The 27,976-nt window shown below is 43.3% G+C and overlaps 1 protein-coding gene and 1 non-coding gene across 4 annotated transcripts in view; one reads left to right on the top strand and one right to left on the bottom strand.

The window, feature by feature from the left end:
• The window catches only part of Il12rb2 (interleukin 12 receptor subunit beta 2), a 62,724-nt gene that overhangs the window by 29,784 nt on the left and 4,964 nt on the right, over positions 1–27,976 (top strand). For all 3 annotated transcript variants that reach the window (XM_060373739.1, XM_021648994.2, XM_060373740.1), the window contains 7 exons: positions 5,955–6,168; positions 15,503–15,703; positions 20,048–20,146; positions 20,231–20,389; positions 24,606–24,743; positions 25,200–25,290; positions 26,717–26,816. In XM_060373739.1, the coding sequence (XP_060229722.1) occupies positions 5,955–6,168; positions 15,503–15,703; positions 20,048–20,146; positions 20,231–20,389; positions 24,606–24,743; positions 25,200–25,290; positions 26,717–26,816 (1,002 nt within the window). The remainder of the gene's footprint in view (positions 1–5,954; positions 6,169–15,502; positions 15,704–20,047; positions 20,147–20,230; positions 20,390–24,605; positions 24,744–25,199; positions 25,291–26,716; positions 26,817–27,976) is intronic.
• LOC132649800 (U6 spliceosomal RNA) lies at positions 3,147–3,253 on the bottom strand. The gene has a single exon (XR_009588316.1). It is a non-coding gene; the product is annotated as a U6 spliceosomal RNA (small nuclear RNA).

The following is a 27,976-nucleotide window of genomic DNA, read 5'->3' as shown; positions in this document are numbered from 1 at the left end:
TGTGCAGTGCTGAGTGTTTTCTTAATTCTTATATGCATCATTTATTCCACCTCCTGGAGCCTCTAAATTGTGTTTTTTCTCTTATGTTTTTAATATCCCTTTCAATATCCTTTGTGGAGCTGGCTTAATACTCATAAATTCCTTTACCCTGCTTCTTTTAATGGGAAACTCTCTTTTTCCTTAAGTTATGACAGATAAATTTGTCAGGTGTAGGTAGTCTTGGATTGGTCTTTCATAACTCGAAATATATCTTCCCAAGTGTTTCTAGCTTTTTATTGTTTTGTTTTTTCAAACAGGGATTCTCTGTGTATTCCTGGCTGTTCTGGAACTCACTCTGTGGACCAGGTTGGCCTCAACCTCAGAGATCTGTCTGCCTCTGCCTCCCGAGTTCTGGGGTTAAAGGCGTGCACTACCACTGCCTGGCTCTTGTTTCTGGCCTGCTGTATCTTTGGCATGGAATTCTTCTTTATTTTATCTATATCATACATATATTTGACCATTTGGAAGTGTCAAAAAGATCCCATGTTTTTAAAATTTTGTCAGTTGAGCTGAAGAGATGGCTCAATGCTTTTAGGAGCACTTGTTGCTCTTGTAGAGGACATGGGTTCAATTCCCAGCACCCACATGCTGTAACTGTATCTGTAACTACAGTTTCAGGAGATCCTTATGCTCTTCTGACTTCTCTGGGCACCAGATATGCATGTGACATACATAATGTATACACACGCATGCAAGCAAGCACCCATAATAAATAAGTCTTTAAAATTTAATCAGTTTTTTTTAATTGAATGATATTGTCCTCCAGTTTGTCTCAAACCCTGATATTCTGTCTTCTGCAGTCCATTCCACTGGTGAAGTTTTCCACTGAGATTTTATTTTTATCTGACTTGCTTAATTTTCATTTCTATTCATTTCAGGTTGCTTATTTCTCAGTATTTCTATTTCTTCATTGAACTTATTTTTGAATTGACTTTCTTCTTTTATTCAAGCTATTTGTACACACAAATTCTCTTGGAATTCATTTAGGAGTTTATTCCTGTCTTCTTCAAATTCATTCTGAAGACAGGGTGTCAGAGTCATCGGGGGTGCTACTAGCCTTTAACCTTAGGAGCTGATGGGATATCTGCACAGTTCTGTGGTAGCAGGTGGTGGGATGTCAGGGTCGCCAGGAGTGCTGACCTTAACTCTGACGAGCAAGTTGACTTGCTGCATGGTTCTATGGCATCTGAGGATGAGGTACTAGCGTCAGCCTCTGATCTAAAAAGCAAGTACCACTTCCATGTGGAGGCTGGGACAGTGATGGAGTTTTGGGTCAACAGGGTCGTTGCCCATGACCAGACAAGCAGATGGGTTTTCTATATGGTTTTGCATGACTGGGGGTTGGGTTTCTGGGGTCAACAAGGGTGCTGGTTGCTGACCTGATAAACTAGGTTCTCAACTCAGTTCTGTTGCAGTTGAAGGGTATGCCGGGACTGGCAAGAGCGCTAGCCTCTCGCCTCATGAGCAAGCAGAGCTCTCTGGGTGGTTCTATTGCAGCCTCATGGTGGGGCACCTCGTGTGTTTTGGAGCAAGGTTTAACCTCTCTGTACATAGTTTGTGCCTGAGTAAACGTAAGATAATACTAATGTGTAATAATATATAGATGATACTGATGTATAATGAGGCTACCGTAAAGATTCAGGAGGTGATTATGAAAACTCGGGTCGGCATTCCTGTTACAAGGCAAGCATTGTGCAAACCCATGAGGATACAAAGGGAAGCTGATAATCTGCAGGGGAGGGGAGAACACAGACACGGACGATTTCAGGGGAGTGATGCTTAAAACTTGAAATAAAAAGTAGAACACAGTTGGTGTGCACCTGTAGTCCCAACTGCTAAAGAAGCTGGACTAGGGGCATCAGTGAGCCCCCTAGAAACTCGAGGCCAGCCTGGCAACATAGTGAGAACTCATCTCAGTAAAGTTAACGAACAACAATGAACCCTGTCTGTTATTTCTCCACTTGGTACGAGGGTTACTGGATGTAAGTCATAAATTGCAAGACGAAGGCACTGAGTGCATGTGGGGATTTGTTTTATTTTGTTTTTACATTTATTTAGTTGGGATTGTGTGCACATACCATTGGTAGTGTCTCTCTCTCTCCTTCCACCATGTGGGTTTCAGAAACTGAACTCAAAGTCATCAGGATTGCTGCAAACACCTTTACCCACCGGGCAATCCTGCCAACCCAGTATTCAGTTTTCAACTCACAAATTATATGTGCTTTGTGATCAGCCCTAACATTAGCAGAAATTTCATAGACAGCCAAAAGATAAGCTGAGTTATTATTATCCTTATTTTGAAAATGGGGATATTATGTCTCAAAGGAGTAAAATAAGTCTGCGTAGCAGATGTTACACGGAGAAGGGAGAAAACCAAAGATTCCCTCCTCTTAAGATTCAAAGCTCAGTACAAAGAACATGTTCTAGCATGCGCAAGGCCTGCATTCAGTCCCGGGAGAGGACGTGCACAAATTCAGCAACAACCCAAAGCCAAAAGGAAAGGAGAGCTGTGACTGACACATCTCAGTGCCTGAGCTTTTGAAGCCGCCTTCATTACTGCAGCTCTCCTTTGACATGGGCAAAACTCTAATGCTTTTCCCTTTCTGCCATTGGAGCCAGTGCTCTGACCACTGTGCTGCATAGCCACCTAGTTTTTCTTTTTTTTTCATTGTTTGCATCTAGGAGTCAAGCTTTTCTTTTAAAACAAGTACAACATGGCTCATCTAAGTCTTTGTAATTTCCTTCATACAGTTTGTTTACTTTGTATCCTGATTGTAGCCCTCTCTCCCTCACCTCCTCTTGGTCTCTCCCTACCTCCTTCTTCCCCATCTCCCTCCTCTAGCCCACTGAAAGGAAGAGTTCTTCTCCCCTACTATCTGACCCTAGCCTATCCAGTCTCATCAGGACTGCCTGGATCCTCTTCCTCTGTGGCCTGGGAAGGTCACCCCACCAGGGGAAGGTGATCAAAGACCGGGCAATCCAGTTCTTGTCAGACAAGCCCCTATTCCCATTACTAGGAAATCCACATGGAGGATGAGCTGCCTATGGGCTATACATATGAGCAGCGGGTCTAGGTCTTCTCTGTGCGTGGTCCTTGATTGATGCATCAGTCTCTGCTGTCCCCCCTGGGCCCAGATTTCATCCTTGCGCAGGCCCCATGTTAATCTTCTCTGTTTCGTTCCAGTTTTAGTCCATGTGCTGCCGAAGTGCGCACCATCTAAGTCTTAGTTTATCAGTTCGGTGGCACCTTCCTCCAGCAGTTTTAACTAAGAAATACGAATAAAGTGTGTCACATTCTGAGATGTCAGATTTTGCTCCCCAGGCTGTTTTTGATGCTGAGAGCCTTTACCGTAGGACTATCCAGGGAGGGCTTCGGTAGCAGTGTTTGCATACAGAGCACAAAGAAAGCTGGAGAAGGAAGTCAAAAGGACGGCAACGTCTCATAGCATGTTCTTACCATGTAGGAGCCCTGGCCTGAGGCCCACGCTCAGCGCTGCTGGACAAGGTGTTGGAAATCCTCCCAGGACCCGCAGGGGCACACTCCAGACGACGCGCCTCCCTGCCATCCGCCAGGGGGCGGTCTTTAATCTCGCATGTCTTCTTCCTGGGTAGGGCTTGAGCTAGCTGCTCAGCGGCTCTAAGCCTGGACTCACTCGTGATTAACGTAATACTGTTTTTCTCCCTTATCGCCGCCTCAAGTGAATAGCACTGGAGTCCAAATACGCTTATCTGCAGAGTCAATCAGCTCGTCCGGATGGCTATCTTCAGAGTTCACCGCTCCCATGACTCAGAACCTTATGGCTCTTGGAGCCAAAAAAAAAAAAAACAAAAAACAAAACAAAACAAAAAAAAACCCCTCCCGTCTCCACCCTTCTCAAATTGCTAAACATATACCTTCAGTTGAAGCTGTGTGTCGCAATGCAATGCATCATAACCCCTACAGCGGGGGAAGGTGCTTTACAACTTTGGGCTGGAAGGATGTCCGGGGATTCCATCTGCAAAGTGTGGCAGCCTGAACTTCCCTGTCTCGGGCCTGAGGAGCAACAGATCACAACAGAGAGAGAAAAAAACGCTATAGATGAAAGCAAGTGCCCTTTACAGAGAAGCGTTTCCTCAGCTATCTTTCACTCCATCCTTCCCTCCCAGGCCTCCAGGTTCAGAGATAAGCGTGCCTAACGCCAATTGTCCAAGCTCTCCCCACCAAGTCACTGGCCAGAAGCTGACTGCTCACAAGGCTCCCCATTCCTGCTGGAGGATGGTTTCCTTACCAAGCATTTGTTTCCTCTATGTTGCTTTCCTCCTCCGGTGAAGGCCGGGTTTACTGATCTGTTATTTGTTAGAACATCATACTTTAAAAAGCATTTGCCTGTCTGGGTGCTGTGGCACTGACCTATAATCCCAGAGGCAGGGGGACTAACACAAGTTTGGGGCCAGCCTGGTTTATGTAGTGAGTTCTAAGCTAGCTAGGGCTTCACGATGTTATCCGAGATCCCGTCCCAACGAACTGGGCAATATAATTAAAAACAAACAGATGCTTGCCTTTGTTATCTTCACTGCGGGCACTGAGACCGGTTGTAATGGACGTAATGGGCACTGAAAAGATAACCTCAGAAGATGCTAAACGTTCTGCAAAGAGCCCTCAGCAGCACTGTCTCCCCCCCAGCGTACTGAGCAGGGCTCGCCAAGATCTAGCTTAGGATTTGTGGACCAAAAAGCTTCCCCCAGCAGACTTGGGTAAAAAAGCTCTCAGAAACAGCAGTATACAAGGCCAAGAGCCCACTAATTAATTGACAGTAAGAATGCAGCCACTGGGCCAGCACTCTCTCCTGTGCTAAATGTCTCAGAATCCAAACTACAACCAGAAAGCTGGTTAATTCACTTAAAGTGAACTGTAGTTGCCAGATGTTCGTGTCTGCCCCAAAACTCCTGACAGATAAACTGCGCAGGAAACCAAAATTTCAACCTCTTGGTAAGTGAGGAACCAGAGCAAGGGCATTTACTGGTCCTGGTGTGTGTCTTCCGGTAAGCTGTGTGCCTTGCCATGGACCTATAGCTGTGCTCAGGAAACTATGTTACTTAAACCTCTAACCCAAGTCTTCTGCCTGCAGTAGGGTGAGACCTGGCAGTCTAACTCTTCATGTTCTGTGCTTCCATTTGCCATGGTCATTGTACAAAACACTGTATAAGCAAAAGAAAAATAGCATAGTTTCTGCTTACTTTGCTGGGTTTGTTCCCAAATGAGCTTGATGAGAATTTTGCAGTTTAAAACTAGGTTCCCAGCACAGATGTCTAATTCAAGTTCTTAAGTATTGATTTTACTAGTTTAGCTCCTGAAAGTCTTGGGTTTGATGTTGTAAGCAGCACCGCACTTTCTATGTTTAAAAAGGCACCCTCTCTCCCCACCCCCTCCCCCCGCCCATGCCCGTGCTTTCTCTGCGCGTTTTTCTCTGTGAGTGTGTCTCTCTGTGTGTCCCTCTGAGGGTGTCCTTATGAGTGTGTCTTTCTGTGAGTGCCTCTCTCTGTGTGTCACACACTGTAAAACAGAAACCTGGAGGAACTGAGTGCTTGCCCCAAGATCCGAGAGATGGAAATTTGCAGCTCAGCTTAGAGCCAGCGCTTCTGCAGTCAGATTCTACACTTCTGTTAGTTGTGTGTATCATCAGTGACCTTCGTTATGAAGGAAGAAAAGGCAATGTGATTTGAAGAACTATCTTTTAACAATGTTAACTGATTTTTTTTTCCTAAATAGAAGGTGTGAGGATGTAAGTCACTGAATGAAAGTCTACAGCTGAGAAGATATGACGAATGAAAGGATCAGACGATAGAGTCACCTACAGCAGGACCAGGCTGCCCAGACATAGAGAGCGTCGTGGCCTTGCCTGAGAGTAAGGATATACGTGTATGCTTTATTGCAGAGACTGAGTCCATCAGAGGCAAGGGGGAAAATCACCTATCAGGTGACCTTACAGGAAGTGACAAACAAAACTATCCTGCAGAACACTACAGAAGACACCTCCTGGACCGTGGTCATCCCCAGAACTGGCGCTTGGACTGCTTCTGTGTCTGCAACCAACTCAAAAGGCACCTCCTCACCCGCTCACATTAGCGTAGTGGACCTGTGTGGCGCTGGTAGGTACAGACTCACCTTAACGTGGCCTTTGGGGAACTGTCTCCCTTTTCCAATTAGACTAATGTTTACAAATTCAGTAATGATAATATATAGTTACATTCTAGAAAAAAAAAAACATTTTAGACTTATATTTAAAACCCAAGAGTTTTAAAATAAAATTCTGACCTTAGTGAAATTTTTAACTATGTTTCCAATTGTCTTCCGCCAAAAAAAAATCCAACTTACATTTATAATCATATATTCAACAACTTTCTCCTCAAAGAAAAGCGTGAATAGCTAAGAAAATGGATCTCATACTATGTTACACAGTCTGCATTATTAAAAAAAAAAGTGTAAGCAGAATAAGCCACTATAATTGGACCCTTTCTTACAATTTGATGTCATAATGCTATGTATATGAGTCTAGCAATCATTAGTTTGAAGAAATTTCTACCGTAACATTATTTTTTTTTAAATATTTTTTTATTCTTCTCTCATACATTATATCACAATGCAGTTTCCCTTCCCTCCACTCCTCCCAGTTTTCCTCCATACCTCTCCCTTTTCCAGATCCATCCCTCCTCTGTTTTCCTTTAGAAAAGAGCAAGCCTCCCAGGGACATCAACCAAACTCTGCATAACAAGTTACAGGAAGACCAGGCACAAACCCTCAAATCAAGGCTGGACAAGGCAACCCGGTAGGAGGAAAAGGCTCCCAAGAGCAGGCAAAAGAGTCAGAGACAGCCTCGACTCCCACTGTTAGGAGTCCCACAAGAACACCAAACTACACAACCATAACATAGGTTCAGAGGACCTAGGGCAGATCCATGCAGGTTCCACGACTGTCGCTTCAGGCTCTTTGATCCCCTACGAGCCCTGCTTAGTTGATTCCGTGGTCCATGTTCTCATGGTGTCCTCGACCCCTCTGGCTCCTAAAATTCTTCCTCCCCCTCTTCCACATGGTTCCCCAAGCTCTGCCGAATGTCTGCCTGTGGGTCTTTGCCTCTGCTCCTATGAATCGCTGGACAAAGCCTCTCTGATAATGACTGGGGCTAGGGCCCAATCTGTGAGTATGCAGAATCTCATTAGGAATCATTTCATTGACTTTTTTTTTTTTTTTGCCAGTAGTGATTGATTTTATCCTATAAAGATTTACTTATTATTTTATGTCTATAGGTCCTTTGCCTGCGTGGATGCCTATATACATGCAGTGCCTATGGAGGCCAGAAGAGGGGATCCGATCCCCTGGAACTGAAGTTACAGGTGGTTGTGAGCCACCATAGGTGCTGGGAACCTAACACGGGTCCTTCGGAAGAGCAGTCAGTGCTCTTAACAGATATGTCATCTCTCCAGCCCCAAACATTATCATTTTAGTTGTACCATTAAATCTTGGTTATATTTTTAAAACATTTGATGAAAACAGCTAGAAGAAAAATATAAGTAGATGTGGGTATCACTGACTGAAGGCTTGACTACTGATGCTTATTTGCCCTGTCACATGAAGGAGGTTCACAGAGAGATAGCTCAGGGTAGTGACATCAGTACTCCAGGCTTCTCTCTTCCCCTTCACCAAAGCTGCATTCATCCTCAGATGGAAATGGCCCCAAAAGGCAGCCAGAGCTCTAGCTATTTCTTTGTAGGCAGCAGAACAGAGAAGAGGCACAATGGGGTGGACCCTCGTGCACAGCAACTTTGCACTTGCGGCCCTCACCACTCGCCTGGGCATACCCAGCTGCAAAGAAGGCTCCAGAACCTATTCCCGGCAGCCACGTTCCCTTCCTAAACAAGACTGAAAGTTGTTTGGTAGGCAGTGGGCAATCCCTTCCTCTTGTAGAAGAAGCACCCAAAGCAGAAACATGAAGGAAAAGGTAGATTCTCTAACCATCGGGAAACACTTCCAAGTTCAGGCACTGTGAAATAATTTTATCTTAAAAGAACACCGTAAGTGGTAGGTGTGATACTGCACACATCAAGAGGCTGAGGCAAGATGATTGTAAGCTTAGAAGCTAGCATAAGCTTTGTGCTGAGGTCCTGTCTCAAGAAGAAGAAAGTGCAAGTGGAGTTTAAAAGGCAAATAACAGTTTAAATATATATATATATATTAATCTATGTACTTTTTTCTAAAATACATGATATGTCAGGGCTGTGAGCACACAATTAAAAAAAAAAAAGAATCAGAGCTCAGCCTGTATAGCTCAGAAAGCACTTTTTAATATATACAGCGCCCTAAGGCTGATCTCCATGACACCTCCCATTAGGAAAGGAACACTAGGATGATGAAAATGATGACAATGTCTGACTTAGCTAGCAATTAATGAGATGTCAGATTAACAGAGTGAGAAGAATGAGTACGCTGTGAAAACTACTGTTGTGTGGTTTGTAGGTGTGTACCTTGGTACAACTTTCTGAAAAGCAATTTGCAATACATTACAAACACGAAATACAAACATATCTTTTGACCAGAGAATTTTACTATTCAATATGTATTGTCAGCCCGGTGTGGTGGTCCCTGCCTGAAATCCCAGCACTTGGGAGGATGAAGCAGAAGGATTGCAGTGAGTCCGAGGCCAATCTGAGCTACATAGTGAATTCTAGACTATCCTGACTCTCTCAAAAATAAATAAATAAGAAGGAAGGAAGGAAGGAAGGAAGGAAGGAAGGAAGGAAGGAAGGAAGGAAGGAAGGAAGGAAGGAAAGCAGACAAGTGTACCCTCGGGAGAGAATAGAATGAATGTTAGAAGTGTAAATGCAGATGTTTGTAGAATAACAGCTTGAGGGCCGGTGAGAGGCTCGGCAGGTAAAGCACTTGTCCCAAGCCTGACAACCTAAATCCAATCCCCAAGACCCACGAGGTGGAAGGGAAGAACTGAGCCCCACCAAGAGCGCTTTGACCTTCAGACCCGTGCTGTTGTGCCCACACAGGTACAGCGCACACAAATAAATCAATGAAGATTATGTTTTTAATTTTTCAAAGCAGCATAATATTATGGCTAACCTAAATGTTCAATAGAGAACAGACTATCAAATCCATCTGACCTTTGCCTGCCTTAATCACACACCAGCGTGCCACTGATCGTTTGCAAGCAGCAAAACAGTCTTTTAAAAGTATATATGATCCCAGCACTTGGGAGACAGAGGCAGGCAGAGCCTCGGGAGTTCAAAGCCAGCCTGGTCTACTTAGGGAACTCCAGACCATTCACACATACATAGAGAGACTACACACACACACACACACACACACACATACACATACATACACACACACACACACACACACACACACACAGTATATATTGAAAAATTCTATTTTAAATCTACATGTATATGAACAGGGGTTTTCCCCCCCCCATAGTTAAAAATAAAGGGCCAAGCAGAACCCATGGCAATATTAACAAGGGGCATCTTTGCACCATGAGGATTATAGGTGATTTTTCTGCCTTTTTGGTGGTTTGTTTCTTCCTTTAAATTTTTTTTTTAAAGATGGTCATGGTGACACACGCCTTTAATACCAGAACTTGGGAGGCAGAAGCAGGCAGATCTCTGAGCCAACCTGATCTACAGAGTGAGTTCCAGGACACTTAGGGCTCCACAGAGAAACCCTGTCTAAAAAAAACCAAAATATTTTATTTTATTCTTTCTTTCTTTCTTTGGTGTGTGTGTGTCTATGCCCACATCAGTGTGCCCGTAGGTCAGAGGATAATGTTTGGGAGTTGGTTCTCCCCTTCAACAGCAAGCATCTTACCTGCTGAGCCGTACTCACAACCCCCTTTTGTTTTTTTTATATTCAACGCATCTCTTCTGTGGATAAGTATCGTGCACAGACCTTTAAAGATTTGCTTTTATTTTATTTGTATGTGTGTTTTGTCTATGTAAAGCATACATATGTACGCATACCACAACTGTGCTTGGTGCCTATGGAGTCCATACTCTGCCACTGGTGTTACAGATGGCTGTGAGTTGCCATGTCAGTGCCGGGAACTGAACCTGGCTCTTCTGCAAGAGGAGTAATTGCTCTTAACTGCTAAGCCATCTCTCTGGCTCCTGGACAGAGGATTTTTAAAGTGAATTCTGTGGTAGTATCGTACTGTTTTTAAGCTGTAACACATCTAAGTCAGTCTTGGCGGCTGGTGTAGGCCTGTCAGTCTAGCCCTCAGGAGACCAGGGCAGGAAGATCTGGAGAATGCCCAGAGCTACATAGCAATATCAACTACACACTGAGAGCCAACATCAAAATTTCAAAAACTGGTGATGAGGAAATATCACCGTAAATAGCTCATCTCGCAAGCCTGAGGACCTGAGTTCAATCTCCAGAACTGACATTTAAAAATCCAGGCCTGTTTGACATGATGGTGCGTGCTTGTGATGCCAGCGCTGGGGAGGCAAAGATGTGTGGACCCCTGGGGCTTTCATGGCAGCCAGCCTTGCTTACCTGGTGAATAACAGGCCAGTGGGAAACTGTGTCAAAAGCAAAAGGAGGTGGGTGAGACCGCAGGAGCACCATCCAAGGCTGTTCTCAGGCAGACACACACCTGCGCACGTGCACACTCACACACACATATGAACATGTACACAATACATACCAACACACATATGTATGCACATATATATGCATATACATATCTTCCAGTAACTAGTGATGCATCTCAATTGTGGAGCATTTGCTTAACAAGGGGGTAGATCCAGGTAACAGACCGTTACTGAGGAAGTCAGGACAGAACTTCAAGCAGGCAGAGGCTGAAGCGGGGGCTGTGGAAGAGTGCCTCTTATTGGCTTATAGCACCCCAAAACCCCTTGCCCAGGGGTGGCACAACCTACAATAGGCTGGACCGTCCCGTATCAATCCGTGAAATGCCCTACGGAGTTGCCTACAGGTCAATCCTATGGAGGCATTTTCTCGATTAAGATTCCTTCTTCCCAGATGACACTACCTTGCGTCAAGTTGACATAAAAACCGGCCAGCGCAGTGGCCCACACAGATGTCAGAGACTGTGGCTCTGGAAGGTTCCGTGACATCCAGTGTGGTGATGCAATACTCTGAAAATATCTCTTACACACTAAGAGACTGGCACTTTGCAGCCAGAGTCGATAATACATCTTGAAGCCACTTAAGACTGCTAGCCTGCTAAGCACTCCAACCATTTGTTTAATCTTCCTTTTACAAGGACAATCTAACAACCAACTTTACTTGCCCTAGATTTCCACATAATAAAGTTTTACCACCTAAGCTAACGCATAGGCATAATCTTAAATTACATCCTTCTCCTTGCCCCTGACCCAGACAATGTATGTGTATCATTTGCTGAAAGCAGCAAACACAGAAGTTAAAAGCCACTTCCTAAAAATCTACAGTAAAGGTTGAAAGCAACCATGTACGGATATTGATTGCTAAACAATGTTTATTCCATGCGTCATCTGGAATCAGTTAGAGCAGGGACTTGATTCCTTGGACAACTCTGTTAATGATTTCTAACTATCTCACTCTTTCCCATGTGATGTTTTCTGTGCTGTTCAATAAACACAGAGTGAAGCCCTTCATGAGGGACAGACACACAGACACAATCAGACAGACACCTCTCACATATGCAGACACATACAGTACATACAGACACACAAAACTCATACAACAGAGACATATACAGCTTAAACAACAGACACAGCACAATCAGAACAGATGAACACATGGGGACAGACAGAGAAACAAATGCAGCCACAGATACAGGCTAATGCAAAAGACAGGACAGAAGACAGGGAGCTTGAAGTAGAGAATTCAAATCTGATCTCACTCTTGGTTAAATGACACCAAGGGAGAGTGCTTTTCTTTCTCTTCTTAATTCAATACTGACGTCTTATTGGTGACTCAAAGTGAATCAGTAACGAGAATAATCTGTGCAATCCAAGATCATACATCAGCAAGCAACAGAGTAGAACAAAAGGGTAGGCTTTCTCTTAGGTAATACCTTACAAGCATCAGAACTCACGGGGAAGGACTCAGGAAACTCAGAGATAGGATATTTTGGTTGAAGCTGAGGAAGTAAATTTGTTTTGTGTTTGTTTTTTTGAGACACAGTCTCACTCTGTAGCCCCAGCTGTCCCCGAATTCATAGATCTTCACCTGCCTCTGCCTCCCGAGTGCACTGCCATGCCAGACAGAAAGGAGTGATTCTGAAATGTGACTGAGGGGAGGTTCATTTTTGGCAGGGTCCCAAAGGAGAGACTGTGGTCCAGTACACCCTAGAGAAGGAAGTTGCAGACTGCTGCCCACAAAGAGCAGTGGCCCAGAGGCTAAAAGACTCTGAGGACTCAAGCTGATTTGCTCAGCAAATTCCAGATAAAGTAAAGATGAAAGGGGCTCTTTGCACATTTTATCACAACTTCAGACAAATGGTAGCATTCAATATTTGTGGAACGAATACATTATATATGTATATACATATATATGTATATTATGTGTTTACATAGACATACAGCTCAGGCTGACGGATGGCTCTACAGGAAAGGGCCTGATGACTTGAGTTCTAGCCCTAGAGACCATAAAGTGAAAAGCGTGAATGAACCCCTTGGAAGGTGTTCTCTGACTTCCATATATATGCTTCGACACTTACATGAAAATACGCACACATCCAAAATAAAACACACACATAAAACAAAGACAGCTGGTGCCATTACCTGCTAAGCCATCTTGTTGGCCCAGGAGAAAAATTGTCAAGCTTCACTAAAATAGCCGTTTTTAAAGTTAGAGTTAACCTACCCCGCCAGGCACAAACCACTGAGTAACTGAACCCTGAAAGCATGCACAACCTTATTTCATTCACGTTCTTGTAGAAAACAGAAAGCAAGGAGAGCTGTCCACGCTGCTTTATAGGATCAATGAGCTTTATTAATGAAAGCAAATAAAGTGGTACAGGAAATATTATTGTTTAAATCACTTCAAAATCTAAATGAATTATTAGCACTTTGAATCTCTATGTATATTAAAAATTAGTCCAACTTCCAGGCAAACATATACAGCATTGGAAAGTGATTTCTCTGTCCTAAAGCAAGTAAAAAGGAAACAAATGTAAAAGGTGACAACCCTCTTCCCCCCTCTCCCTTTCAGGTAGAAAAAAAAAATGTCTATACAAGGGAAATGTCTTTTGTTGCCATTGCTAAGTGTGGTTGCTAAGTCTTTTGCTTTATACTTTCCTATTGTTCTTCAACTAAACACTAACCAACTTCACTCTTAGGGTCAGAAGGCACTTTTTTTTTCCCAGCTAGTAATATTTCTATTTTTAATTGGAGGGCTAAATATTTTTTGTTTACACTTAAGAGCTTTCTGTTACTTTTACTAATGTATATTCATAGGTTTCACTATGACATTTTCATATGTCGTCATATGTCATGCACTTTGATTACTCATTCTTCCCGTTACCCAGTTCTTTATGCCATCAGAGCAGTGAAACCCCAGGAAAGCCATGCCCCAGAGGAAACACAAACATCTAAGCCTTAGCAGGTGAGACGTGTTTGTGCAGTTTACAATGCAGAAGCACAGGCCCTGGAAAACATAAATGAAAATAGCATTTCCCTTTTTAAAAATTTACCCCTTTTAAGCTTATATTTGGACTAAGAACCTAAGCATAAAAGGCAAAACTAAAAGCCGACAGGAGAGGATGTAGTTGAGTGTACTCATAGCCCCTATGTGGTGGAATTTTACAAACAAGGCTCAAATTCAAAACTGTGGTAAATTTACCAACACCTATACAGCTAACAAAGTTGCCAGAAAACTGACTGACTGCAAGAGTTGAAAACTTTTTAGTAACTAGGATCATTACCTACCTGCCAATCAGAAGGAGGCAGGAACACACAGAAAAATGAGCTAAGTCTACAAATACTCAGTCACAGAAGAAAAGTAAGTGAGAAGCTTGGCCTTATCAAACCACAAACACGAAACCAAACCTCTAGTGACATAGCACTTTATACATACCAAACTGATAAACAGGAGAAAGTAAGGTGATGTGAGAATCCTCATGCTAGCTGCTCTTGGTGAAGTGTCAATGTGCTGTGTAATTTTATTACCTTTTGTATGGACAGTGTCCCTTGGATGCCAGGCGATGGCTGCGTCTCCCTCCCGTCCATCTGTTTTAGAGATCAGAGGATCTTCCCTCACCAAGCGGTCTTACTCATGTGCATCCAGAATGGTCTGTGCATGCACAAGAAGTGCTGCAGAGAACGGTCATTGTGTTCTCATGTCAGTCAGGACACTCCTGCTAGTCCCTGCAGGGCAGGTGAAAAAAGGGCTCAGGCAATGAGCAAGCGATGAGCTAAGTATACACAGAGGAGGAGAATGGTTCCATCCCAGACACAGAAAGTTAAGTGGGAAAGTTTGGGAAAACAAAGTGTTTTATAGAAATACAACACACAAGCAAAGGGTTACACTGCTCTCCAGAGACAGTCATACATCCGAGCACATGGGAGGCAGGGGCCTTAAAGGGCATAAATTGCATTTAGCACAGTAAACACTTTGAGGAAATGCAGTAACTGAATACAAAGAGGAAATACATCCACGAAGAAAGCTACACAGGACTACAATACAAGCTGCCGAGGCTAATCCTCCATGAACTGAAAAGCATAAACTTACACCCTGACATGGAGGTCCCTAAAGAGTGACAGATGCACCCTGAAACTTAGTTGAGATAAACTGTCATGTATTTTTATCTTGTGTGTGTGTTCATGTATGAGCAGAAATATGTGTGCACATGTAGCCACAGGATAACCTTAGGTGAATGTCATTCCTTAGGCACTATCTATCTTGTTTATCTGTTTGTTTGTTTTTAAAATTTGTTAGGCATATTTATTTTCATCCTATGTGTATTGAGAGGTTTTTTTTTTTTTAAGATTTATTTATTTATTATTTATACAGTATTCTGCCTGCATGTACACCGTATGCCAGAAGAGGGCACCAGATTTCATTACAGATGGTTGTGAGCCACCATGTGGTTGGTGGGAATTGAACTCAGGACCTCTGGAAGAGCAGCCGGGTGCTCTTAACCTCTAAGCCATCTCTGCAGCCCTGTTTGTTTGTTTTTGAGGGGGGTGTTGCTGGGTTTTGTTTGTTTGCTTTTTAAAGAAAAAAACAAGGTTTCTCTGGCCTGGAGCTCACTGAGTAGGCGAGGCTGGCTGAAGATTCAGTGATCTCCCTGTCTCATCCTCCCCAGCGCTGGGCTTACACTGTATACCACCATGCCGACCATGCCCTTCCAAGTGGCTTACAGGGACTGAACTCACATCCTCAAACACTTTACTGACAAGATGTCTCTCCAGTTCCTGTTTTCAACTTTATCCACTCTGATTTTGTCCTTCCTCTTCCTCGACCCCAAAGGGTTGCTGGCTCCTTACCAGATCTCTTCAAAGTCTGAGAACAGGAGCATCATGGTGACCTGGCAGCCCCCCAGGAAAGCCACCTCTGCTGTTCAAGAGTACATAGTGGAATGGAGGCATCAAGGAGAGAGCAACAAGAAGTTTCCACAGTGGCTGCGGGTCCCCCATTACAACCACTCCAACCTGTCTGCTCTGATTTCAGGTAACTCACTGCTCATATTCCTTCTAGAGGACCACCAGGTCCCATTTTTTTAGTGTGCTGGCTAGTTTTATGTCAACTTGATACAAGTTAGAGTTATCTGAGAAGAGGGAATCACAGTTGAGAAAATGCCACCATAAACTCGGACTGTAGGCAAGACGGTGGGGTATTGTCTTAATGATTGATGTGGGAGGGCCCAGCCCCAAGGGACAGTGTCACCCCTGGGCAGGCGGTTCTGTGTGCTGTAAGAAAGCAGGCTGAGCAAGCTACAGTAAGCAGCATTTCTCCATGGTTTCTGTATCAGTTACTGCTTCCAGGATCCTCCCATAAGACCTGCCTTGACTTTCTGAGATGATAGACAATAAGCTATAAAATAGAATAAGCCCCTTCCTTTTCGTGTTGCTTTTGACCTTGGTAGAAACCCGAAGACATGTGGGGAGACTTCAGGCAGAGTTTTGCCTTCAGTTACAGAGGGCGACATGGCGTACTGGAGTCTTTCAAGACAGCCCTGTAAGTCAGTGTGGTGGTGCACACATTTAATCCCAGCACTTGGGAGGCAGAGGCAGGTGGAATCTGAGAATCTGAGGCCAGCCTGGTCTACAGAGTGAATTCCAGGATAGCCAGGGCTACATAGGGAGACCTTGAACAAAAACAAGAAGATTGCCCTCAGGACTAACTTGAGAACCCAGTAACTAAGAAGTCTCATGTTTATGAAGAATTATGTCCCCTAGCGCCAACAAGATGAAAGAATAATTGAGCCAAAGTACAGCAGAGACGTAGCTAACTCATCAAAATAATTTTGTGCATTGAGTCATTATTCTAAACCTGTCATACAAATGGCAAAACCAGGAGATCCTCATTTCCAAACCTGCTATTTGTCATCTGTATCATAATAAATCTAGAACTATTATATAATGATTGGGATGTCTATTCCTAAGTAAGGTTTCTATTGGGGTTATAATCGAGTGAGAGAAAGTATCTGAAAACATATTAAAATGACTAGAGGGAACTTAATGTCAGCTTAAGTGGGAGTTCAGAATGTCCTGAACAGTACTTAGTGTATTTCAAGCACTGCAGATTTTAGCTAACAAGTGATTATTATTAAATGTGTCAGAAATAAGAATCAAAGGAAATGTTGGTGTATCCCAGCACCCAGGAAGCAGAGGCAGGCAGATCTCTGAGCTTGAGGCCAGACTGGTCTACATAGCAAGTTCAAAACAGCCAGGGCTACACAGGGAAACCCTGCCTAAAAACAAACAAACAAACAAATAGAAAGAAAGAAAGAAAGAAAGAAAGAAAGAAAGAAAGAAAGAAAGAAAGAAAGAAAGAAAGAAGAAATCGGTTTGCAAGCTCTAAACTTTTTATTGCTGCTACAGGAAGAAAACCACTATACCTCTCTAGGGGGATGGATACAGCCTGCTTAGGATAAGGTCTGCTTGGATGAAAGCACCATATTACACAATAACATATGAGCTGGTCCTTGACTGTGTGCCTGCCCAGACTTCTCACAGGTTAAGATCTCCTTAATAACCATTAAAGAGGAGGCTGCACATAGTGACCATCCAGAGAAAAAAAGAGCAAGTCCCTGAGAGTGTAGAAGTTTTCATTTGGAAATCATTTAGCGTACAGAAGAGAACTTTAGAAGGGATGAGACAGGCAGTTTGATTGTTGCTGGTTTCCGCATATATTACATGAAAAGTGCGAGTGTTTCCTTGGTTGCTCCGGAGATCAAGATTCCAATCCTAAATGGAAATGGTAAGGAAGGAAGGCATCAGTTTTTGTTGTTGTTTGAGACAGAGTCTCACTCTAGTCCTGGCAAGCACAGAACTCACGGAGAGCCTCCTGCCTCTGCCCCCTGAGTGGTAGAATTGAAGGCATGTATTACAGTGGCTCCCAGCATCAATTTTGAGAGCAGCTTCATGACTTTCTTCTGGGATAGCTGGAGGCTTTGTACGAGGACCAGCTTCCCTCAGGGGTTATCACACCCACCTAATTAAATGAGACATGGACAGGAAAAGCACTGACTAAACTGGGAGGGAAAATCAGGATTCATCCCCGTGGACAGTTGTGCCTTTCTTTTGTAAATCAGATAATTCTATAAAAACATCATAAGGTAGATGAACAGAATGCTCTTCCCATTTAGTAAAATTAAATATTCTGAATCACTTTTGAATTATGCATTTGAACAAAGCAACTTAATGAGTTTGTAAAATAACATATTAAGATTGTTCTGCTACTTGGAAATACTTGGTTTGCTGTTGCTTCCCACTGAACTGAAAAATTCACTAATTGCTACTTAGCACGAATTCAAATGTTATCCCCAGTGCTGTTGGGCCCTTACAAGCTTTTCCTGACTCTGGCTGTATGGACAGCGTCAGACGTTCTGGAAGGAGCCAGAGTAAAGGATTCCTGGCTGTGGACGGGTGGACCTATAGAATATCAGTCTCGTCCTGTCTGCCCACTGCATCTCTGTGCCGGGAAGCTTCTCCCTGTGTCACACGCTAGCTTCAGTGCCTACAGAATGACTGTCGGTTACATTCAAGGAGGAATTGCCTGCTTTCTCCCAAACCTGAAGTGAACCAAAATTTCTGCAGGGGTAGGGGTGAGTGGCATAGAGACAGGGAGCCGGGCATGGTGGTGCACACATGTAATCCCAGCACTCAGGAGGCAGAGGCAGGTGGATCACTGTGAGTTCGAGGCCAGCCTGAAAAGGAAAAAATATCAGTGAAGATACAGTCACACATCTATCCTCTTTGACTAATGGCAGGCGAGTCACGGAAAACAAAACAACGAACAGGTTCTGATTAGTATAGTTTTGGCCTCACTCACATTTTGCTTTGAAAGGCTCATCAGGAACTCCCAGATCTCCACAGGGCACAATGGTTGGTTGCCTCCTCCCAAGACATGGGGCAGAAAAGCTAAACAGACACTGGAAACAGAGAGCCACTTGCCAGACCCTTCCAAAGGAAGTATAATTTCACATCCTTTGTTGCCCTTCAGCCTGGATCCCATGGCCCTCTGCAGCTTCAGTTGGCAAGTGTTTTCTGCACATTACCTGGTTTACGAACTCAAGCCAGAGCCCATCCTCATGTGTATCTACTCTTGTCAGGCTCTCTCCCACTATTGAGTGATTTCATGTAAAAAACAAAACAAAACAAAATAAACACACACACATAATTTAGTCAATAGTTGTGAGTGAAATTCCTCTGCACCTCAGAAAGGCATTAAACCTATTCAGTTATCAATGTGAGGGACCCAAGTAAGCCGTCAGCAGGCACTAAGCACCTGATACTAGAGTTAATGAGAGTCGTCTCTCTCGTGCCTTTGAGATTTGGATTGAGAGGCTAGAGAGATAACTCTCCCAGAGGACCCATGTCAGGCGGCTCACAATTGCCCATAACTCCAGCCTTGGGGGATCTGATGCCTTTTTCTGGCTTCCAGGGACACAGCAACCCACACCCACACCCTATCCTACAAATACACACAACTAAAAATAAAATGGGGGAAAAATTGGATTTATTTATAAAAACAAACAAACAAACAGAAAAACAAGTTTTCTCCGTGTAACAGCCCTGGCTGTCCTGGAACTCACTTTGAAGACCAGGCTGACCTTGAACTCACAGAGATCTGCCTTTCTCTGCCTCAGGAGTGTTGGGATTAAAGGTGTGCACCACCACTTCACGGCAAGATTTGGAATTTTAAAAGGACATCCTGGGCAGCACTATGAGTCGGCCCTCACAGGCGGTAGATAGGGACTCTGGGCAGGAAGAGGCACTTACTTTGAGGCTGAGAGGCAGCTGAGATCTAACTGGAGGGACCTGGTGAGCTGAGCGAGTAGAGGGCAGGCACCAGGGCTGCTGAAGATCCTGATAAACACTGAAGACTGGGAAAGCCACTGGGGTCCCATGCTGCTCCATGGAAACAACAAATGATTCATTTGCAGAAGCCCAACATTCCGAACGTATGATTGTATTTGCATGTCTGTGTTTCAATCTTCACTGGAGCTTCTCAAAGGCTTTTGGCTCCTTTTTAGGAACAATTACTCTGTTTTCTTAAAAGAAGAAACTAGGCATGATAGTATAGTCTATGCCTGAATCCTGGGCCTAAGGATGCTAAGGCAGGGAGACTGCTATGAATTTGAAGTGAGTTTGGGCTACATAGAAATAATTTGTCACAAAAATAAATAGGTTTCTGGGAAGTGGCACTTAGAGGCAGGCATCATGGAAAATAAGATGCCGGGGAACTAACTTAGGCCATCCCTTTATTCTCAGCTCCTTAATCTTCAAACTAAGAAAAGCTAACAAGGACTTGAATACAGGTATCAGCATGACTCCCTCTCCCTTTCAGAGAACATAGATCCCAACATCTGTTATGAAATCAAGGTGCATGCGCTGTCAGAGGACCAAAGAGGGTGCAGCTCTATCTGGGGTGACAGCAGGCCCAAAGGTAAGCCTTGGCATCTTTCACTCAAGCTTCTCTTGTGTTTTAGATTTGAAGGGTGACAGAAACCTCTTGTTTCATTTCCCACAGCACCGCTGAGTGGTCCTCATATCATTGCTGTCACAGAGAAAGAAGAAAGCATTTTTCTTTCCTGGACCCCCATCCCAGCCCAGGAGCAAATGGGCTGCATTCTCCACTACAGAATATACTGGAAAGAACGAGACTCTCCTGAGAAGCCTGTGCACTGTGGTATGTGTGAAAACCAAGCACCAGAGGGCCTCCTGTTTAGGTGTCAGGAAAGTACAAGTGTGGGTGTGACTTCTCTACACACAAACGCTAGCACTAAGTCACCGCTTGTGAAATGAGTGGAGAAAAATAAAACACCTAAATACACACATGCAAAGTTACTGAGTAAGTGCTACATGCTAAGCTAACTGTTAAAGACAGAGAAATGAAGTGAGTGGACCAGGCTCTCACAGTGCTTGCTCACAGGGAGACACAACACTAGGATGGCTAAGACAAGGACTGGTAGGCCTGGACTACACAGTGAGATACTGTCTCAAACCAAATGACAAACAAACAGCAACACTGTGCTTTTGTTAAACTGGGAAACGAACACGTGAAGACAGGTAACATGTAAAAAGAAATCCAGTTTTGTAACCCAAAACTCACGTTCACCATGAGTTTTTAAACAAATGAGAAATACGGAAGTCAAGAAAGCTCAAAGTTATAATGGCATTGAGGTTGCTGCTGGTAGTAGCACTTGATTTAATGAAACAAACAGCAGAGGCCCTTCAGAACTGATAATGTACATCCTTGAAGTTCAGGAACACATTTGGATAATTTTTAATTCTTCATATATGCAATTACTTACCATCATATTATTTTCTTCTTGGGATGGATAAACATAGCATGGTTTAAGTAACTCTTTATGATCTATAATTGTTCTATACTGAAACAGCAAGAACAATTATAATAAATTCTGGCTGGAGCATTGTCTCAAATGTTTCATGAATCACTCATTCATCTAACTAGTCACGGATGAGATCTGCTCTTCCGATCTTTGACCTAATCAAAGTTGTTTTGATTCTGTTTGTATTGCTTCTTGGCTTGGATTTCTCTGTTTCATAACTGTTGGTTTCTTTCAGGAATATTTATCAGAAAGAAGGGGCATTTTCATTCCTTCATTGAAGTTACTGGCCTAAGAATGTAAGAAGGCCACTTGAGTGAAGCTCCAAAGCTTTGCCACAAGAGACCTTTTTTTGCCTAGGAACCTTAAGAAGTTTGCCTTCTCTCTAGACCTTTCTCTTAGTTATGACTCTCAGTTAACTTTTGAAAGTAGTTTTGAAAGAAAATAAAAGTTCTCAGGTTGCTCTGTGTATATTCATCCAGCAAAAGAAATTAATGCACAGGCAAAAAAAAAAAATTGCTTGGGATCTTTTTCTATATGAATCTGTGCTTTCAATGATCTTTCCACATCTGTCCCTGTAGAGTTGACTCATTCTTAATTAACAGCTCTGTGGACTTACCATCGTCTGCTAGCTAATCTGTCACCAGGCCTGTCGGGGATAAGCCAGCTCTGAGAGGCCTCCTAAAGGATGGCAAATCAACTGGACTTTCCATGGGCTAAGTTCCTTCCTGTAATATTTGTGCCAGAAATGATTTTCCTCTCAGCAAAATTTAAAACAATGTCTTTTTACAACCATAAAGACCAATATGGTCAGTTGGTCTTTGTAGTTGTTGCTGTAGGTGCTGAAAATAACCCGGCAGATTTTGTCACAGATCTGATGCATCTAGAACCTACACAAGGGTATTTTAAAATAAGCTAAAAGGCAAGACTCACAGTCTGACTTTATACTAGTCTAGACTAAATTCCACCATGCTCTAGATAGCACTTATTGGTGAAAGTAAGGCCCATTCTCTGTCCTCAGAGCCTTCATTGTGCTGAGAGCTAGGGAAGTCTAAATAACCACTGCAGTAGAACAGTGCAACCAGAAAGCACTAAATTCAAGAGCTATTCTAGAGAGTGGGAAGGGTCAAGGAGAAACAAGATACCAGGAAATAAAAGAATCTGAATAGCAGAAATGCTGCCTGTGTCAAGAGAAAGGGGCTCCACTCTGTTTGCTTGTTTTAGAAGCCCAGTCCCAGGGAGCAGTGCAAATGCACGTGGGAGTCTCAGTTCTTTGTCACAAGTTCAACCTGGGTAGGTGAGGTGAGGTGAAGAATTAGAGTACACCAGCATCTCAGTGCACGCACGCAGCCTGTTGTCTGGCTGGCTGGTGGCATAGCCATGTGTATTAGGGCTCCAACTTACCGGTAAGCCCTTCTGTAGGACACATGACACTGCCCGGCTGTTTTCGCCAACAAACTCGAAGGAGTCAAGGGCACAAACTATGGCAATTCAGTCACCTCTCCTCTAGAACACAGCCAGAGAGATGGCAGGAGCACTTACTAAGCATGAGATTCATCGAATAACAAACAGTTGAATTCATTCCCAGGAACAGTCTGTTTGACCTTCATAGCCAGTGTTTTAGATGGTTGGCAGTGATTTCACCCTTCTAAATTCATTCCTTTGTCACGGAACCACCTGAGTTTAAAGTTTCCATCTGCTGAGGCTTGGAGGGACCCAGAGGCAGCAGGACCGGTCTTTCCTGCTGGCCCTCTCTCATTACACAACTCAGCCTGTTTTGCCAACAAAACTGCTGACTCCGCCACTCTCACCTCCCCACATCGGCTGCTATTTTTGTTCTTCAAACATGCATGTGCAAATGAACGTTACCAGCTCAGCAAACCATAGAAATCTCTTCCTTTCTATTTCAGTGTCTCATCTTGCTCCCCCAGCTCAGGACACCTCACACAATTGGACAGTTAGACACATCACTTCCTGCAAGATGAACAGAAGCTCTTCCTAAAATTCATTTTTTAACCCCTGCTTTAGGAATAGGGATCATACAAATAGCACACTTAATCATGTTACTTAAGTCTGTGTAAGCAATTTCACCAGGCTATTGCGCACCTTGGGATTTTCCACAAGGTATTTTTTTCTCAACAGATTGTAAAATACAGGGGTTGTTCTGATACTCCCTATGAAATGATCTGCTCAGGCTTCACCTCTTTTCAGTGGGGCACAGGGGATATCCTGGGCTCCTTACTACCCACCCATAGTAGGATCAGCAGTGTGGACAAAGTTCTTTCTGAATTCTCTAAGGTGATGCTGTGGGTTCAGAGCAGCCAGCAACCATCTGTGACTATCCATGGCCCATTTATGATGTTAGACACAGTGCTAAGTTCCAGTTTCCACCATTGTCCTGAACACAGGCACAGGCTGTCCGAACGAGCCAGCAGCCACTACTGTTTAAGTTCTGGCCTTGGAGATACTGGGTATGAAACCCAGGAGATTATACATGGTAGGCAAGTGTCTTAAACAGAGCTGTAGACTCCACCCCCTCTGCTTTGATTTCACAGCACTCTCTCGCTTGCCTCCAACACGCTGAGGTTACAGCCCTGGACCACCAGACCCAGCATTCCTCCCCAGCATTGAAGGGTCACTCTGAAACCAACCACCGACCACGCCAGGAGAAGACTGCCTGCTTCCGAAAGGCTACCAATACACACCTGTATTTTCTAGATGAGAAAACAGCATCCGTAAACTCTGCCTTGCAGAGAAACCCTTAAGAGTGTTGACAGTATAAAGAACTGCAACCTGGGAGCCAAGAAGTTTCACCTCTGAACCACTGCTCTAGTTTTTCATGATTTTATGTCAAACTGAAGCTAGGCAGTGTAAGTTCAGAACAGAGCCTAACAAAAAGAAAACAGCAAAAGTACAATCTAAAAACATCGAGTAGGGGCTGGAGAGAATGTACAGCAGTTAAAAGCATGGGTTGCTCTTTCAGGGGATGCAGGTTCAATTCCCAGCATCCACATGGCAGCTCACGACTGTGTGTACCTCAAATTTCAGGGGATCTGGTGCCCTCTTCTGTCCTCTAAGGGTACCAGGGACACACTTGGTACACAGACATACATGAAGGCAAACCACCCATACACATAAAGTTAAATTAAATAAATTTTAAAATAAAAATATAAAAAACTTCAAGTAAATGTTTCATTAATTGCTAAACTTAGATTTTTTAAAAATTGTTATTTTAAAAATAATTTTACACCAATTTCCTCAGTAACTTGATAAATATGAGAAATACAGTCACACGGGACAAAAGAATTACTTCAGCTAAATAGTTTCAAAGGGAAAAATAACTATTCTCTCAGAACATGTTTATCACAGGAAAAACTGGTTGCTGCACTAACAGGGCCTCATGAATGACCACACCTATTGAAGTACTACGTGATTTTGAAATAATATGTTTCTTTCTCAAATTAAATAATCCATTAAAGATAAAAATAGGTGAGTACCCATATTCAATTTTTTTTCTCTCCACCACCATAAAGTTTTCCTTTATCTTCTTTTCAGAAATTCCGTACAGATACCCCCAAAACTCATATCCAATAAGCAGCCTGCAGCCCGGAGTGACATATGTCCTATGGATGACAGCTCTGACAGCTGCTGGTGAAAGTCCCCAAGGAAATGAAAGGGAATTTTGTCCACGGGGTAAGAAACTAAAGACAGCTGGTCAGCTGTGGCTCTGACATGGACACATTCCCACGGGACTTCCTGTGGGCGCTTTACCCTTGCTGCTACTTTGAGTACACACCCCCCCCCCACACACACTGCCTGCCTGGAGACAGGGTCAACTCATTTTTTCAAAATGCAACAGAAAGACCTTCTCCCATCCAGGAAGCCCTGTAAGGCTTATACCCACTACCGTATATACACTCCTTCCACACCTGAGGGCTGAGGGAGCCCTTGGAGGGCTGAAGCGCCTCTCAGAGTGTACAACTGGGCCCCATAGCGTCCTTCTCTTTAACTAGGTTAAAAATGACTTGGTTTTGCTCCTAAACCCAACTACCAAGGCACTGTGGGCTAAGGTCCAGGCGCTTCACCAAAACCAGACTTTTGAAGTATTTACTGAAGATAACTCAGTAACAAGATTTGCTGACTTTCCAGGTAATGCCAATTGGAAAGCATTCGTGGTAACAAGCATTTTCATCGCTATCATCATAGTGGGCATTTTCTCAATTCGTTACTTCCGGCAAAAGTGAGTTGGTTATACCTCCCAATTTAATACATGTAGTGCGTGTGTACGTGTGTCTGTGTGGTATATGCGTGTGTATGAACACACTGGAAGCATGCACGCACAGGTATTAGAGGGCAGGGGAAGAGGTTATGCTCTCAGTCTTATTCCCTTTCGGTGTCCTTCACTGATGCTGAGGTAGACATTTTAGCTAGGCTGGTGGGGCAGACAGCTCCCAGGATTCTCCTGTCTCCTCCCGGCAACATTGGCTTTACAGGCACACATGGCTGGCTATACCTGGCTTTTATGTGGGTTCTAAAGAAGTGAAGTAGATCCTCATGCTTGCATAATAAATACTAGTACCCACTGAGCCATCTCCCCATTACTGCTTCGGGTCAGGTGGATACATCACTGGTAGAAGAATACATTTATTCAATCCTTTTGTCTGAATGTGTCAGATTTTTAAAAGTTTACCTTTAGAGGAGAGGAGGCTGCAACAAGGATGTAAAGTGAAGAAAAAATTAAAGTTTTCCTTTAACTTTAAAATCCAAACAAACATATCCAAAATAAATATATTATAGATGTGTGCATACAGTTTAAGGAAATTTGCTTACTGAAATACTGTTAATAAGGAAAATACTTCAAGCAACCTAAATACTATACTCAGTGAGACTGGACTGGTACACCAAAACACCATATGAAAATAACATTTATCCATTAAAGATAATATTGAAGTTAATGTAATGAGTATGCTATACTGGTTTTTAAATTTTGCAAGAGACAATATTTTTACATTTTGAAATAGCAAATACATAGAAGCATGTCACATATACAGGTGAGGAGCAGGCAGTCTGGCTGCAACACCTGACGCCCCACCAATCACTTGGCTCATCTGGCTAAGTAGGAAGAGGTCCCCTTCTTCCCCCACTGCTCTCTGCAGTCCCTATCAAAGGCACACACAGAATATAACCACCGTTAACAATTCTGAGATACTTCTCCAGAATCCCCTTTTCTTGGCATTTTAAACATTATATTCAAGCTATTACACTATTAGGTATCCTCCTTGGAACCTTCATTATAACAATGTGTTACAAACTCTGTAATATTCTAATTAGCTCATTAGTGAGATCCCCAGGCATGTCCTCTGCTTTGCTCCTCTATTCCCAGCATGTGCCACTCTACTGGTCACACATTTAGTTTAAGGCTACTTGCTGAATTAATGCATGACTTGTTGAAATTAAGTGAAGCAAAAATTCTTACATTTAGCCGCACCCCGACTTAATTGTCACTAGCCCAAAGAAGTACAGCCTTGGATAATGCTTGAGGGTTTGACTTTTACTCTTCCCATACGAAAGAACCCTCTCCCCTGAAAGAACTTTGCCGCGAGCCTGTATGTATGCCTATGCCTTTGCACACATTTAACCAAATGTCACTGTCTTCTTATTTATAGGACATTTGCTTTCCTTTCTGCTCTCAGACCTGCGTGGTACAGCAGAACCATACCAGATCCGGCAAACAGCACCTGGGTAAAGAAGTATGCCAGTGTGGAGGTAAGGTGCAAAATCACATTGGCAGCAGCATAGTGCTTGTGATGTCCACATCTAAGGAGCTAGCCCTAGGAAAGAGATTCTGTAAGTGTGAGAGCGTTGGTAAGGAGTCATAGTTTTCTTCTGAACTCAAGAGCAACCATGCATGGTAACTCCTTAAGCCCAAGAGCATAAAGCTTTACTCTTCCATGGGCTTTCATGTATGTCCTCACTTTGACTTATTCCAAAACGAAGTAAGTGTTTTTACTGACTGATCAAAATTCAGGATAACCGTAGTTAACTTTCCCAATCCGGCTGGAGCACAGGAGAAGTAAAAACAACCATTGGTTTTGGGTTATGGAAGAGATGGACCAGTGAGAGAGCAAAGGAAATTTACCACTGCTTATGGGAGAGAGCAAGAAAGGGTACCTCTGCAAGACGGTTGAAAGTTGTGGTAGCTGAAGAGCAGGCCTGGGAAAAAGCTACACACCAATCTTTCCTATTGCTATAGTCTGAGAGCGTCAATATGCTTCTCCTGAATTACTTCCTTATGCCAGCCTCTGCTTAGAGGAACACATCCTAGTCGTCTCTGCTTTAGGAAATTAAGTCACTACAGCTCAGTGTCTTCAGAGTTGCGTCTGGGGGACCCACCTCTGCTGCTTTCCACATGTGTTCTGGATAACTGGTCAAGTATCTGAGCACCAAGTGCCATAAGATTGTATACTACAGTGAAGAGTAAAGAAGATAATACTACGTGAAGCAAATGCTTTTTACTTTTTTGTTGCAGTTTTTGGTTTTGAGATAGGGTTTCACTCTGTAGCTCAGGTTGGCCTCAAACTCCTAAGTGTTTGGCCATCATCCACCATGTCCCCTCCTGTTCAGTTTCCAAGAACAACCATACTTGAAGACTTCTATTGACGGATTTGTTTCCATTAAGTTACAACAGCAAGAATAGTGGCAATGACAGATGTATATTCACAATACACTACACATTATGTACTTGTAAAGTACATAATTATATAGTGCATTATCATATTATATTTACATATAGCCTACATATCACTTCCTATCTCGCAAACACTTTTAATCTCATGTACTGACAATTTATTGACAGCTGTAAGTCGTACTATTATCCTCATTTTTCAGATGAAGAAAGGCCCAAATAACTTACCCAATGCCGGTCA

The sequence above is a fragment of the Meriones unguiculatus genome, chromosome 21 (assembly GCF_030254825.1).
Source record: "Meriones unguiculatus strain TT.TT164.6M chromosome 21, Bangor_MerUng_6.1, whole genome shotgun sequence".
Taxonomy (NCBI): Eukaryota; Metazoa; Chordata; class Mammalia; order Rodentia; family Muridae; genus Meriones; species Meriones unguiculatus.
This window is presented reverse-complemented; position numbering and strand designations above follow the sequence as displayed.